Source organism: Balaenoptera borealis (genome assembly GCF_965194805.1).
Source record: "Balaenoptera borealis genome assembly, chromosome: 10".
Taxonomy (NCBI): Eukaryota; Metazoa; Chordata; class Mammalia; order Artiodactyla; family Balaenopteridae; genus Balaenoptera; species Balaenoptera borealis.
The window spans coordinates 53,941,132-53,957,966 of NC_138874.1; the positions used below are offsets into that span (position 1 = coordinate 53,941,132).

The following is a 16,835-nucleotide window of genomic DNA, read 5'->3' on the forward strand; positions in this document are numbered from 1 at the left end:
TGCAAATCACAAGGAGATATCAACTCACAGTTGTTAGACTGGCTATTATCAAAAAGACAAGAAATAACAAGTGTTGGTGAAGATGTGGAGAAAAGAGAACCCTCGTGCACTGTTAATGGGAATATAAATCGGTGCAGCCACTATGGAAACAGTATGGGGGTTCTTCAAAAAATTAGAAACAGAACTACCATATGATCCAGCAATTCCACTTCTGGGTAAAACAAAAACACTAATTTGAAAAGATATATGCACCACCATGTTCATTTTAGCATTATTTACAATAGCCAAGGTATGGAAGCAACCTAAGTTTCCACTGATGGATGAATGGATAAAGAAAACATGGGGTGTGTGTGTGTGTATGTGTGTGTAAGTATATACATACACACATGTATATACACACATACATACAATGGAATATTATTTAGCCATAAAAAAGAAGGAAATCTTGCCATTTGTGACAACACACATGATTCCTAGAGGGCATTATGCTAAGTGAAATAAGTCAGAAAGAGAAAGACAAATACTGTATGATCTCACTTACATGTGGAATCTAAAAAACAAACAACAACAACAAACTGAAACCAAGCTCATAGATATGGAGAACAGATTAGTGGTTGCCAGAGGTGGCTGGGGGTGGGGGCCAGGCAAAATGGATGAAGGGGGTCAAAAGGCACAAACTTCCAGTTATAAAAAAACTAAATCATGGGACTGAAATGTACAGTATGGTGACTACAGTTAATAATACTGTACTGCAAATTAGAAAGCTGCTGAGAGTAAATCTTAGTTTCATAACAAGAAAAAAAATTTTTAACGATGGTGACAGATGTTAACTAGACTTATTGTGGTGATCATTTGCAATATATACAAATATCAAATTGTTATGCTATATACATGAAACAAATATAATGTTATGTCAATTAAAAACATTTTATCTGATTCTTGCTGATCCCCAGAATTCAATGAGAATTCAAACATTACTTTTAATAGTATTAACATTACTTTTAATAGTAATGTTGCTATCTGCATGGGTTCAGTAAGAATACGTTCCCCTTCTCACTAGTTTGTACTTCTTTCATAACTGATTGAGCAAATCAATTATGTAACCACGAACTTACCTGAAATGTCATATTAAGAATGATGGCTATTGAATTAGATATGACAAGTCATCTTAAAGAATAAAGTTGGTTGTACTTATGGAGCCAATGCTTATGATGTCTCTGGCGCAGCAGAAGATTAAAACTTGTCAGGTCTGGGACATTGTCATGTGATGAATTGTGCTCCCCCAAAATTCATACGTTGAAGTCCTAATCCTTAGTACCCTCAGAAAGTGACCTTATTCAGAAATAGGGTCACTGTAGATGTAATTACGTAAGTTGAAGTCATATTTGAGTAGGGTGGACCACTAATACCAAATGACTGGTGTCCTTATAAAAGGGCAAAATTTGGACACAGATAGGCACATAGAGAGAATGCCATGGGAGGATGAAGGCAGAGATCTACTAGCCAAGGAATACCAAAGATTGCCAGCAAACCACCAAAAGCTAGGAAGGACACATAGAACAGATTCTCTCTTATAGCCCTCAGAAGGAAGCAACACTGTCAACACCTTGACCTTGGACTTCTAGCCTTCACAACTGAGTCAATAAATTTGTACTGTTCAAGCAACTGAGTTTGTGATATTTTATTATAGCAGCCCTAGCAAACTAATACAGTTTTCCTATACACTAATACTATAACATTCTAAAGAAAAGTTTGCCCTTTGCCTAGTTCCAAGGAGAGAGTCTCAAAGTCTTGGGAATATCCTGTTAAGAGTGTCTTTTTTTAGACCCCGAATAGCCAAAGCAGTCTTGAGGGAAAAAAAATGGAGCCGGAGGAATCAGACTCCCTGACTTCAGACTATACTACAAAGCTACAGTAATCAAGACAATATGGTACTGGCACAAAAACAGAAACATAGATCAATGGAACAAGATAGAAAGCCCAGAGATAAACCCACGCACCTATGGTCAACTAACCTATGACAAAGGAGGCAAGGATATACAATGGAGAAAAGACAGTCTCTTCAATAAGTGGTGCTGGGAAAACTGGACAACTGCATGTCAAAGAATGAAATTAGAACACTCCCTAACACCATACACAAAAATAAACTCAAAATGGATTCGAGACCTAAATGTAAGACTGGACACTATAAAACTCTTAGAGGAAAACACAGGAAGAACACTCTTTGACATAAACCACAGCAAGATCTTTTTTGATCCACCTCCTAGAGTAATGGAAATAAAAACAAAAATAAACAAATGGGACCTAAGGAAACTTCAAAGCTTTTGCACAGCAAAGGGAACCATAAACAAGACGAAAAGACAACCCTCAGAATGGGAGAAAATATTTGCAACGAATCAACAGACAAAGGACTAATCTCCAAAATATACAAACAGCTCATGAAGCTCAATATTAAGAAACAAACAACCCAATCCAAAAATGGGCAGAAGACCTAAATAGACATTTCTCCAAAGAAGACATACAGATGGCCAAGAAGCACATGAAAAGCTGCTCAACCTCACTAATTATTAGAGAAATGCAAATCAAAACTACAGTGAGGTATCACCTCACACCAGTTAGAATGGGCATCATCAGAAAATCTACAAACAACAAATGCTGGAGAGGGTGTGGAGAAAAGGGAACCCTCTTGCACTGTTGGTGGGAATGTACATTGATACAGCCACTATGGAGAACAGTATGGAGGTTCCTTAAAAAACTAAAAACAGAATTACCATATGATCCAGCAATCCCACTACTGGGCATATACCCAGAGAAAGCCATAATTCAAAAAGACACATGCACCCCAATGTTCATTGCAGCACTATTTACAATAGCCAGGTCATGGAAGCAACCTAAATGCCCATCAAGAGATGAATGGATAAAGAAGTTGTGGTACATATATACAATGGAATATTACTCAGCCATAAAAAGGAACGAAATTGAGTCATTTGTTGAGACGTGGATGGACCTAGAGACTGTCCTACAGAGTGAAGTAAGTCAGAAAGAGAAAAACAAATATTGTATATTAACGCATGTATGTGGAACCTAGAAAAATGGTACAGATGAACTGGTTTGCAGGGCAGAAGTTGAGACAGATGTAGAGAACAAACGTACGGACACCAAGGGGGGAAAACCACGGTGGGATGGGGATGGTGGTGTGCTGAATTGGGCGACTGGGATTGACGTGTATACATTGATGTGTATAAAACTGATGACTAATAAGAACCTGCAGTATAAAAAAACAAACAAAAACAAACAACTAATACTAAACTTTCTTTGGGTTATTTGTATGGAAATATGTTAATATAAATATTTCAGACATTACATGAAATTTCTAAAAATCTTATATGTTCTGGTATAATGTTATAAGTCATAATTCTAGTTATTACTTTAAAATGTATATCTCAGAAATAACTAAATTTCCTTGTCAATTGCATTATTATGAACTTTCATCAAATCTTTAACCGTGGTCATTTTTAAGTCTTTTGTCATTTACAGACAGTTCTGGGTGTACTCTGATGCTTTTGCAAAAATGTTCCTATAAAAGGGTTTCATCGTCAAGGAATTCATGGAAAAGACTCTGACAAGTACAGGTTTCTGGTAACTGACCATACTGCTGAACTGAATGAATAAGCATTTTCAGAACTTTAATGGAAAAGTGATGAATTCATAAAAGTGCTAACAAAAGATCAAGATGAAAAAAAAAAATTAATTACTTGGGACTGAGTGAACTGATGAGGATGATTATAATTTTTGTGACTTTCTGTTTGAATAAAATAATAATAATAATAATAATTTTTAAAAATTAAATAAAATAAATCCCACAAGGACTCAGAGGCAAAAAATATACAAATCAATTTTCACTGCAAAGTAAAGGAGCTGTTACAGTGGAGGATTACTGGACTGAATGTCAATATTACGACAGAGTATGAGTGTGTTTCGTGTTTGGTAATTGCAATCATTGTTGCTTTTGTTGTGGTCATCCATTTACAATGCTTGGTGTCAGTTTATTTATCTCTTGTAAAAATAAAATACAGTGTGTGTGTGTGTGTGTGTGAAAAAAAGAGTGTCTTTTTTTACCTGTGGCCTTGAGGCCATACCAGATAGTTTATGCTAACAATGTGATTTATGGTGGGGGGCCACGGACTTAACTTCTAGAGGGGCTGAGTAAATTTAATTCACATTTAATCAGTTCCTATCCTACACAGCTTTAGTATAGTACAAAATAATTATCAGCCATTATATATATTATATATATAAAATAGTGGTAAGATATACATAACAGAAAATTTACTGTTTTAACCATTTTAAAGTGTTAATTCATGGCATCAAGCAAATTCACAGTGTTGTGCAACTATCACCATTATTCTCCTCCAGTACATTTTATCATCCCAAACAGAAAATTTGTACCCATTAAACAACTCCTCATTCTCCCCTCCCTCCAGACCCTGGTAACCAGTGTTCTCTCTGTCTCTATAAATTTGTTCTAGGTACCTCATACAAGAGGAGTCATACAATATTTATCCTTTTGTGTCAGGCTTTTTTCAGTTAGCACGTTTTCAAGTTTCTTCCATGCTGTGGCATGTACCAAAATTTCATTCCTGTATATGGCTAATATTCAATTACATGTATATATCATACTTTTCTATCCATTCATCTGTTGATGGACATGAGTTGTTTATGCCTTTTGGCTACTGTGAATAAACAATTTTTTAATGAAACTAAATTGTAGCAAAAATGACTGCTTTTAGAACTCCATTTCCTTTCCCACTTTAATGCAAATAATCTTAAGGTATGCAGTTTCAAAGGCAACAAAATGCATCTCTAAGTGACTAAACTGTATAAACAGAAATACATGATTCCTTACAATATCCATGCTGCTTTAAATTACAAATCTCTTTGTTAGGTTATTAATGGTGCCTTGTGGAAGAAACTGATATGATGAAACACCAGCATGCTCCTAAGGACATAAGAAAAAGAACGATACTACTAAAATAAATGCAAGTTCCAAACCTAAGAGTGACTGGAAGAAAGCGAAGCCATATTCTAACACAAAATCAAACAAAAACAAGAAAAAAATAGTATCATATCCTGACCTTTGTTAAATAAAAAAAAGTGATGGACCTTTTCAAATGTCAACCTTCATAGTAGGTTCATCACAGAATAGTCTCGACTCAAGTCCCACAACTCAGAGAAAAATCCCAAAGACAATCAAACATAGATAAAATAAATGAGAAAACAATTCTGAGGTATAGTTTAGGATGGTAAAGGAAATATTTTAAAAAGTACATTTTGGTTGCAGCATGTCAAAGAAGTGAATGAGAAAACAGCATCTGAACATTTCAAATTCTTTAAGTATTAAGTTAGTATCATTGAAAAGATAACCAGATCTATTAAAAGAGTAAGAGAAAACAAAAATATAGATTTGGCTAAAGCAGTAGGGATATAAAAGCAAATTTTATATTTTAATATTTCAAATAGGTAATATATTTATATGTTCAAATTTCAGATAAATAGAAAATGTTATATAATTTTAAAGTCTCGTATATACCCCAAAAGAATTGAAAGCAGGGTCTTGAAGAGACATTTATACACCCATGTTTATAGCAGCATTATTCACAGTAGTCAAAAGGTGGAAACAATCCAAATGTCCATCAGCAATTCACAGATAAACAAAATGTGGTCTATACACACATGCTGTAACATGGATGAACCTTAAGGACATTATGCTAAGTTTATAAAACAAGCCAATCACAAAAAAACAAATACTGTATGATTCCACTTATGAGATATTTAGAGCTAAGTCAAATTCACAGAGACAGAATGCAGAATGGTTGCCAGCTAGTGGGAAGACTGAATGGAGAATTGTTGTTTAATGAACACAGAGTTTTAGTTTTGCAAGACAAAAACGCTCTGGAGGTAGTTACACAACAATGTGAATGTACTTAACACTACTGACTGTGCACTTAAAAATCGTTAAGTTCATAAACTTTGTATTATGTGTATTTTACCATAATCAAAAATAAAAAACAAAAACACTTCCCTCCCACTGGTATCTAGTCACCATTCAGTTCCCATATGCCAACCTACTTTCATTATTTTATTTATCCTGGGTTTCCTTATGCATATATATAAACAAACTAAGCAACCATATACAGTATTCTGTACCTTGCTATTTTCACTAAACAATGTATCTTGTAATTCTTTCATTTAAAACATAGAAAAGTTCATCCTTTAAGAGCAACATTTTAACAATAATTTTAGTGTGTGCAGCAAAGCTTTAATGTAAAAGAACTTACCAAAATCTGGTGGACATTGCCCATTATAAGGGAACCAATTTCCTTTCACAGTGAAAGGACTTTTTCTGTTGCTTGTTGAACCAGTTCCTAGCTGTCCATTACCACCAAGTCCAAAAGAATAAATTCGTCCTGATGAAGGAACAAAAGCAGAAGTGTGCTGCCTAGAGTAAAATGATAGAAAACCTCAGACTTAATGTTACCTTTCAAACAATTTACATTCAGAAAAGCATAGCAAATATTACTGATATAATTTTTGTCTTCAAAAGTAAGTTAATAAAACCATTATAGTTCTAAAATTTTCTGTACAAAATATTTAATAGCCTTACTCTATACTGAATGAATTCTGTACCACACAGGCAGGCTGCATAAAGCATATTCCAGAATATTCCCACAAATATCCAAATTTAAAAAGGCCCAGCTCTATACTGGAATCCCTTACAATATATGATTTAGCACTAGAGGTAGCATCTAACTATGCTGTCCAAGAAAGCTCCCCAGCCGCCTTCCCTCTCTGTCAGGTTCTAGCTTAGAGCTCTATGGTCTATGAGAGCCCACCATCTGGGCATCACTCAAAAGTTTTAAGATAAGAACTGGGCAGAAGATTGGTATATATAAAACTGCATGACGAAACAATGTTTCCTTTCTTCAAAAGAAATTTATCCTTATGTATACACACTCAGACTCCTCTAGAGATTGCAGAGTGGAAGCAAACCTAAGAAATTATGGAACTGAAGCTAAAGAAAACCCACTAAGCAGTGAACCTATCCAACTCCTTCTGATGCTTCACTACTGTATGTTTAGGAATGGGTTAAAGGTGATTATCCAGCTCAGGCCTTGTGTTCCTCAATCTCAGGTTTTATGGCTTCAATCAAGTCTGACAAATTCTTAAGTGTTATTTCTGCAAATACTGTCTCTCCCATTTATTCAATTCTCTTCTTGATAATATTAGACAAACGTTTCAGCTTCCCAACATACCCTACCAGTCTTTTAACTTCTCTTTAATGTCCATACCCCTTGTGAGTAATTTCCTTGGATCTATCTTTCAAGTCATTATTTTTCTCTTTAGCAGTGTGTCCAACCTGCTGTTTCAACTATCCACTGAATTTAAACTTTTAATGACTATGTTTTATACCATTCCTAGTTCTTTTTTTCAAAACAGCCAGCCAGTCACTTCATTTAAAACCCTTAATATATTGTGAAATATAATACATATACACCAACCCAGGACTACTCTGACAAGCCCCAAGCCTACTTTAGGGCAGTCCTGTGGTTACAAATTCTGAGGGGAGATCCAAACCAGAAAATAGGCCAAGGCCAGAAAAGTCTCCTTAAACTAGCAAGAGAATATTTCATTGTGAACGCTTCCCATGAGGCGGCTTTACTGGGAGGAGATGGTTTCACAGGCCTCACTACTGTCTCTACCAGTTCTTAGGTCTCATCTCTTATTCCAAACTCCTTTGCCATCTGTGGTGTACTGTTTATAAAAAGGACCCAAGTTATTCTTTTCCCGATACCCATTATCCTTACAATATGACTTCTGCAGGTGTTCCCACCAAGATGGTGAATCTATTTCTCCATGTCTTAAAACCGGTCTCTGACCTGCGGCTTGCTTTGAACAGAATGCAGCAGAAATGACAGTGCATCAGATCTGAGCCTATGCCTCACAAGTGGCTTTGCACTCTTTCCCTCTCTCTTTTGGAACTCTGCTCTACCATCATGAGAATAACCCAAGGTTAGCATTTGAAGGATGATATATAATCTGAAGCAGAGACAAGCTGACCCAGCTAAGGTCCCCACAGACTACCCAGCCCCTACCCAGATCATTGGCTGATTAACTAAGTTCAGCTAAGATGAGAACTGCCCAGGGACTTCCCTGGTGGCGCAGTGGTTAAGAATCTGCCTGCCAATGCAGGGGACACGGGTTCGAGCCCTGGTCCGGGAAGATCCACACACTGCAGAGCAACTAAGCCCGCAAGCCACAACTACTGAGCCCACGTGCCACAACTACTAAAGCCTGCACTCCTAGAGCCTGTGCTCTGCAACAAGAGAAGCCACCACAATGAGAAGCCCACGCACTGCAACAAAGAGTAGTCCCCACTCGCCGCAATTAGAGAAAGCCCACGCGCAGCAACAAAGACGCAATGCAGCCAAAAAAAGAAAACAGGACTGCCCAGCTAAGCCCAGCCCAAATCACTGAACCACAGAATTATTAGCTAAATAGGTAATTGTATTAAGCCACTAAGTTTTGGGGTGATTTGTTTAGCAAAATAAGCTAATTAATACGTTACCTAGATTGGCAAATTTTTTCAGAGCAGCTCCAGAGTCAGTTCAAACTAATAGGTATGTTTTTCAGATTTCCTTGTTTTTGCCCTGTGGAATTCCCTTTACTTGCTGGTAAACTAATCTATGTTATTTAAAAGGTGTTTTGATTCAAAAGGGTTTTCAAGTTATCTAGTCTGTCACATTACTGGAAAACTAAGTAGAATCTAACAACCATCTTATCTCAGAGCCAGATGAGCTGAGGTTAATAAAAAAATTCTAAATCAAGGATACTCTTAACAAAATAAACATTAAATGGAATCCTAGCATATAAAACAGACAAACTGTTCTGGATGAAGAAGGGTTTAACATTGCCCAGTCTGCCTCCTTCAGGAAGCAGCCGCTGTGACATTTCAAAGGAACATATCAACAGTTTAAAAACAACTGCTCAATACTAGTTCGTTAAATTCCTCCTCAAACTGGTCTACTGAAGCAGTGGTTCTTAACCCTGGCTGCATTTTGGAGTTGCCTAGGAGTGAGCCTAGGCAACAATACATATTACTAAAAACTCTCCAAAGGATTACAGCATGAAGTCAAGAGTTGAGAGCCACTGAACAAACATAACTATCTCAAATCCTATATTTGATATAATAGCTCAAAAACAATATGACACTATACTACTGGAATCAGAATCTTTTCCATTTGGATTATCTCTTTGATGAGTTCACATTTCTGGTGTCCCTTGCCTGCTTCCTTCAGGAAGTTTCTGACAATTATTTAATAAGGAAATAATACATAGTTCTTACAGTACCAACTATCTGGAAATCAAACTGGTCATGATACCAACCGACATTCCCTCTGTAGATAATTTTTTACATCTCAATTAATATATAACTGAAATTCCTCCCCCAGTCCAATAATTAAATAAATAAAATTACTAGAAAGAACTAAGTTTACAGAGCTAAGAATAACTATTCAAATCAAGCACATTTTTACTGTTAAGAATTACAAAACTGGGCTTCCGTGGTGGTGCAGTGGTTGAGAATCTGTCCGCCAATGTAGGGGACATGGGTTCGAGCCCTGGTCTGGGAAGATCCCACACGCCACGGAGCAACTAGGCCCGTGAGCCACAATTGCTGAGCCTGCACGTCTGGAGCCTGTGCTCTGCAACAAGAGAGGCCGTGATAGTGAGAGGCCCGCGCACCGTTATGAAGAGCGGCCCCCGCTTGCCACAACTAGAGAAAGCCCTCGCACAGAAACGAAGACCCAACACAGCCATAAATAAATTAATTAAATAAATAAATAAATATTAAAATATTAAAAAAAAAAATTACAAAACTGGATAACATTAAACAATCTGTGCTATCTCACAAGGGACTGATTAAATATTTCATTGGAAAAAAATTACCTAAAAATATTTATAATCTTTTAATGAATTACTCATGAAGTGGATAAACAAGGAAAGTTGAAATCTCTACACTTTAGTGAATATATATTCATGTATAACTTCAACAGTCTAATAAACAAGATTAAGATAGCAAGCATTTCTGCTCACTTATATGTTGAGCTTTTATTTACCTTTTATCCTGATTCATATATGAAAAAAGGAAAGGAAGGCTTTGTCAAATCATCCCCATAAATAATTTTTCAAATACATGGTCAAACACACAAAACTGGGCAAAGAAACAGGGTACCATGAACAAAACCTAGCAGAAAGAAGAAACAATAGAAATAGATCCCTAAAGATTTCAGGTATCAGGGGCTTCCCTGGTGGCACAGTGGTTGAGAATCTGCCTGCCAATGCAGGGGTCACGGGTTCGAGCCCTGGTCTGGGAAGATCCCGTATGCCGCGGAGTGGCTAGGCCCGTGAGCCACAATTGCCGAGCCTGCGCGTTTGGAGCCTGTGCTCCGCAAAAAGAGAGGCCGCGATAATGAGAGGCCCGCCCACCGCGATGAAGAGTGGCCCCCACTTGCCACAACTAGAGAAAGCCCTCACACAGAAACGAAGACCCAACACAGCCATAAATAAATAAAATACATAAATAAATAAACTTAAAAAGCAAAAAAAAAAAAGATTTCAGATATCAGAATTTTCAAACACAAGAATCTAGAATAATTATGTTTCATACTTGTTTAATGTCCAAGAAATAAAGGCCAAGGTTGAAAACTGACAGCTGGAAAGATTAAAGAAAAAAGTTGTTTCAGATTTTTAAAAAGAACCAGTATGAAACACTAGAACTGAAAAATCACAATAACCAAAATCAAGAATATAGGTTTAACAAAAAATATAGTATGAGAATTAATGAACTGAAATATAAATCATAAAAATAATCAAGAGGGCAGCAAAGAGGGACAAAAATGTGGAAAGTAAGACTACAAGGTGGAGTGAGACGATTTAATACACATCCAATCAGAGTCCTGTGAGGAAAGGAAAAGCTGTATCTAAAGAGAGATTATTCCACAGATTCAAGAAGTCCAGTAAGAAAATGAGGAAATCCATACTTTGACAAATGAAAGCAAAACTGAAGAGAGAGAGAAAAGAGACAAATTACCTTCAAAGGAGCAACATACCAGCAGCCGACTTCTCAGAAGAACTGAAGTCAAAAGACAGTAGAATGTTATCTTAAGTGCCGCAAGCAAATGCCAAGCTAGAGTTCTATAACCAATAACATCATTCATGAACGAAGGTGCAATACAGACATTTTTAGTTACACAAAAGAGTCTGCCACCTGCAAATCTACTTAAAGAAAATTCCAAAGGGTGGCTGATAAAAGGAAAATGAAACTAATTGTAAAAAATAAAGAGAAAAAAATTGTAGTAAATATATGTAGAGCCATTTCTAAATGTACACTGACTATTATGAAGCAATGTTCTTCTGGGGTTTAAAAATATATAGAGAATGAATGGGAATTCCCTGGTGGTCCAGTTGTTAAGACTCTGCGCTCCCAATGCAGGGGGCATGGGTTCAATCCCTGGTCAGGGAACTAAGATCCCACATGCTGCACGGCATGGCCAAAAAAAGAAAATAAATAAATATAGAGAAAGAAAAGTTGGGAAGGTAAATGAAGGTCTTACAACTTCCAGAAAAGGGGGAAAGTATTAATATAACTTAAAGATTAATGTTGTTATTTCTAGAGTAACAACTAAAAAAAGAGTTCCCAAATTTCCAAATGGGTAGAGGGAATTAAACTGACTAAAAGGACTTCCCTGGTGGTGCAGTGGTTAAGAATCCGCCTGCCAATGCAGGGGACACGGGTTCAAGCCCTGGTCCTGAAAGATCCCACATGCCGCAGAGCAATTAAGCCCATGTGCCACAACTACTGAGCCCGTGTGCCACAACTATTGAAGCCCACGCACCTAGAGCCCGTGCTCTGCAACAAGAGAAGCCACTGCAATGAGAAGCCCACGCACTGCAATGAAGAGTAGCCCCTGCTCACTGCAACTAGAGAAAGCCCACGCGTAGCAACGAAGACCCAACACAGCCATACATAAATAAATTTTTAAAAATAAAATAAAAATAAACTGACTAAAAACATTATTAATCCAAAGAAAGGCAAAAAAGAAAAGAAAGAAAACGAAAATAAACAGGTAGCACAAACAGTACAAAATATGATGGCAGGTTTAAACCCAAATATATTAGTAATAATAAAAAAACATAAAACTTGGCAAATTGGTCCATTTAAAAGACAAAGATTGTTAGGATGGATTTTTTAAAAAAATCTAACTTAATGCTATTTACATGAGATTCATCTAAAACATACAGAAAGACAAAGTAAAAGAATAGAAAAAAAATAAATAGGTAAAAAAAAAAAAAAATATATATATATATATATATCAATATAAAAGCAGGTGGAGCTCTATTCACATCAGATAAAACAGACTTTAAGGAAACAAAAATGATATTAGAGATCTAGAGGATCACCACCACAATGACAAAAGGTTCAATTCATCAAGAATGGATAGGGGGCTTCCCTGGTGGCACAGTGGTTGAGAATCTGCCTGCCAATGCAGGGTACACGGGTTCAAGCCCTGGTCTGGGAAGATCCCACATGCCACGGAGCAACTAGGCCCGTGAACCACAACTACTGAGCCTGCGCGTCTGGAGCCTGTGCTCCACAACAAGAGAGGCTGCGATAGTGAGAGGTCCACGCACCGCGATGAAGAGTGGCCCGCGCTTGCCGCAACTGGAGGAAGCCCTCGCACAGAAACAAAGACCCAACACAGCCAAAAATAAATAAATAAAATAAAGAATTATTAAAAAAAAGTAAAAAAAAAAAAAAAAAAAAGAAATAGGAGAAAATACTTAAAAAAAAAAAAAAGAATGGATAAAATTTAAATTTTATGCACTTAAGAACACAGCTTCAAAAGCAAAAGCAAAAACTGACAGACATACAAGGAGAAATCAAGAATAATCAAACAGGGATAGACACACATATTGAAAGAATAAGATAGAGATGACAGAAACAGATCCACATACACATGGACCTTAATTTATGGCAACAGTGGCACTAAAAAGCAGGAGGGCAAAGGAGTTTTCGAAGATGGAGCTATGAGTGGATGAGTCTGAGAAGATGGCGGCATAGGAAGCACCAGGAATCTGTCTCCTCACTTAGACAACAACTGCTGTGACAGAATCTGTCTGATGTAACTATTTTAAAACTCTGGAGTCTATTAAAGGCTTGCAATTTCCAAGGGAAGGCTTGGGTGGTAAATTGCAATTAATTTTGATTAATTTCAGCATTTAGCACAGTAGTAGCTACCTACCCCTTCACCCTCAGCCCTGTGACAGGCAATAATCCACGTGCTCCAAGAGTATCTCGGACATAGCTTGTGGGAGCCAGGGTAGGCAATAAGGACCCTGTCCTTATATTTGAGATTGGTCCTCCAATCACTGATTGCTGCTTCTGATCACAGAGGTACAGATACAAAGATGGGTAAGTCTTTTCTGCACCCCTTCTGACCACTGTTACAAGCCTATTCCCCTCCAGCTGAAGAGACTTCCAGAGGATTTAAAGGGCTGGTGTTTTCTTCCCTTTTATTTTCTTCTATCTTCTCCCCTTTCTTTTTTCTTCTGCCCCTTTTAGAAGTCAGTCATTTAAGATCTAGGACATTCAAATGTAACTGCACATACACAGGAATTTAGAAAGTCATTGTGCATGCCCCGGAAAAGGTGCAGTCTCAGAAATGACCTGAGAAGACCTTATGTTTACACCTCGGGCTGATCCTTGGCACAGAGACAACCTATAAAAATCAAAAAATAAAAACAAAACAAAAAACAGCAAACTCTAGAGAAGGGAAAGAATATTATTTCTAGAGTTACCCCATTATTAGGTTCAAATGTACAGTTTTCAACAAGAAAAAAAATCACAGAGAATGCAAAGAAATTGGAAAGTAAGGCCCATTCAAAGGAAAAAATAAACCAACATGGGAATCCAAAATGATATAGCTCCTTTGGAAGGCAGTTTGATGGTTTCTTACAAAACTAAACATACTGTTACAATATGATTCAGCAATTTTGCTCTTCATTATTCATCCAAAGGAGTTAAAAACCTGTGTCTACACAAAAACCTGACACAGATATTTATAATAGCTTTATTCATAACTGCCAAACTTTGGAAGCAACCAGGATGTCCTTCAGTAGGTGAATGGATAAACAAACTGGTACATCTAGACACTGGAATATTAGTTAGCATTAAAAAGAAATCAGCAATCAAGCCATGAAAAAACATGGAGGAACCATAAATGCATATTACTAAGTGAAAGAAGACAATCTGAGAAGGCTACATACTATGTGACTCCAATTATATTACATTCCAGAAAAGGCAAAACTATGAGACTAAAAATCAGTGACTGCCAGGAGTTAGGGAAGTGGGGAGGATAAATCAGGGGAGCACACAGGATTTTTAGGGCATTGAAATTACCCTGTATGATACTATAATGGTGGATCACATCATTATACATTTGTCCAAACCCACAGAATGAACCCTAACATACACTATGTACACCTGTAATGATCTGTCAATGTAGCGATGAAAGAAATGTTCACATATTGAGGTATGGGGAAGTCATTCTGGCTTATACATAAGTTAACATGATTTTAATCCTAACTAAAACAGCCTGCTTGTGGCCTATCAAACATATACTGTATATCTGCTGTAATTATTAAAGAAAAGGGCACAATGACCAGAAGTAAAGAATATCCATGTTAAAAATAAAGATTAAATCCCTCCCTTCCTGGGATGCCAATGCTGGCACTCCTTAGATGATAAGACTCTCTTCCCAGGTGCCAAGGCCATATGGACTTGCTGTGTACATGCTGATCTGTTTTTTGGGAAGCCCTGAAGGAATGTATCCCTGACTTGTTTGATGTTCTTTCTTCTGACAAGATATAAAACTGTGCTGAAAACCATGCTTCTCTGGAGGAGTAGTTCCTCAGAGTTATATGAGAAGCTGTCTTCCAGGCTATTGTCCTCAGTTTGGCTCAAATAAAACTCCTTTCTTTTCCTATTACAGATTGTTTATTGATTATTTTTGTCAACAGTAGGTTCATCAATTGAAACAAATATACCATTTAATTTTCTAGTGAACCTAAAAATGCTGTAAAAAATAAAGTCTACTTTAAAAAAATAAATCAACAGGGTTGTTCCCTGAGAACAACCAGATGATGAACCTTAATAGACAAAAACTAAAATAATTTTCTTAAAGATGCTCAAATAACTAAAGGAAGACATGGAAATAGTCAAGAAAACAATATATGAAGAAAATGGAAATATCAATAAAAAAACAGAAAACCTAAAAACACACCAAAAGGAAGTTCTGGAGATGAAAAATACATTAACTAAAATAAAAAACTCACTGGAGGGATTCAAAGGCAGATTTGAGCAGAAAGAAAAAAGAATACAGGAACTTGAACATAAAACAATTAAAATTATTAAGTCTCAGGAAAAGAAAGAAAAAAGACTGAACAAAAGTAAAGAGAACCTAAGGGACCTATGGGACATCATGAAGTGGACCAACATGGGCACTGTGGGAGTTCCAGAAGGTAAAAAGAGGTAAAGAGAGATCATTTGAAGAAATAATAACCAAAAAATACCCAAACTTGATGAAAGACATAAACATTCAAGAAACTCCATGTAGGAAGAACTGAAAGAGACCCATACTGAGACACATTACAATCACACTGTCGAAAGACAAAGAAAGAAACCTGAATGAAGCAAGAGAGAAGTGACTTGTCACATACAAGGGATCCTCAATAGGATTCTCAGTAGATTTCTCAGCAGAAACTTTGCAGGTCAGAAGGCAGTGGGCTTATATATTCAAACTGCTGAAAGAAAAAACCTATCAACAAAGAATCTGATTATCTGACAAAACTGTCCTTCAAAAGTGAGAAAGAAATTAAGACATTTACAGATAAAAGCTCAGGGAGTTTATCACCAGCCCTGACCTTTAAGAAATACTAAAAAGAATCCTACAGGTTGAAATGAAAGGACACTAGACAGTAACTTGAAGCTGTATGAAAAAATAAAGATCTCAGTAAAGGTAAATATATGGGTGATTATAAAAGCTAGTATTATTGTAATTTTGTGGATTTTTCCTCCAAATTTTGTTTTCTACAGAATTTAAGAGACTAATGCATAAAATTATTAATTTATGTTTTCTGACACACAATGTATAAAAAAGTTATCTTATGACACCAATAAATGAAATGGGGTGGGGACAGAGCTATATAGGAACAAAGTTTTTGTATGTTATTGAAATTGACCTAGTATAAATTTGAGTTAGAGTGTTATAACTTTAGGATATTAAATGTAATCCCCATGGTAACCACAAAAAGATAGCTATAGAATATACAGAAAAGGAAATGAGAGGAAACTAAAACATTTCACTGCAAAAAACAAACTAAACACAGAAGAAAACAGTAACATAGGAAATCAGGGACAAAAAAAGTGTGAGGCATAGAGAAAGCAAATAGATAAAAGACATACAATGAAAACTACAAAATATTACTGAAAGAAATTAAATAAATGGAAAGACATCCCAGATTCATGGTTTGAAAGACTTAATATTGTTAAGATGTCAATACTTCTGAAAGTGATCTACCAACTCAATGCAATCCCTATCAAATCATGGAAATGCAAATTAAAGTCATGATTAAGTACCACTATATATCCAAGAGATTAGCAAAAATTTAAAAGTCTAACAATACCAAATGGTGACAAGGACATAGGAATTCTCATA

The 16,835-nt window shown here is 36.4% G+C and overlaps 1 protein-coding gene across 9 annotated transcripts in view; it reads right to left on the reverse strand.

Moving 5' to 3' along the window:
* The window catches only part of HERC4 (HECT and RLD domain containing E3 ubiquitin protein ligase 4), a 130,454-nt gene that overhangs the window by 64,528 nt on the left and 49,091 nt on the right, over positions 1-16,835 (reverse strand). For all 9 annotated transcript variants that reach the window (XM_082408608.1, XM_082408604.1, XM_082408602.1 and 6 more), the window contains one exon: positions 6,339-6,499. In XM_082408608.1, coding sequence (XP_082264734.1) covers positions 6,339-6,499 — 161 coding nt within the window. The remainder of the gene's footprint in view (positions 1-6,338; positions 6,500-16,835) is intronic.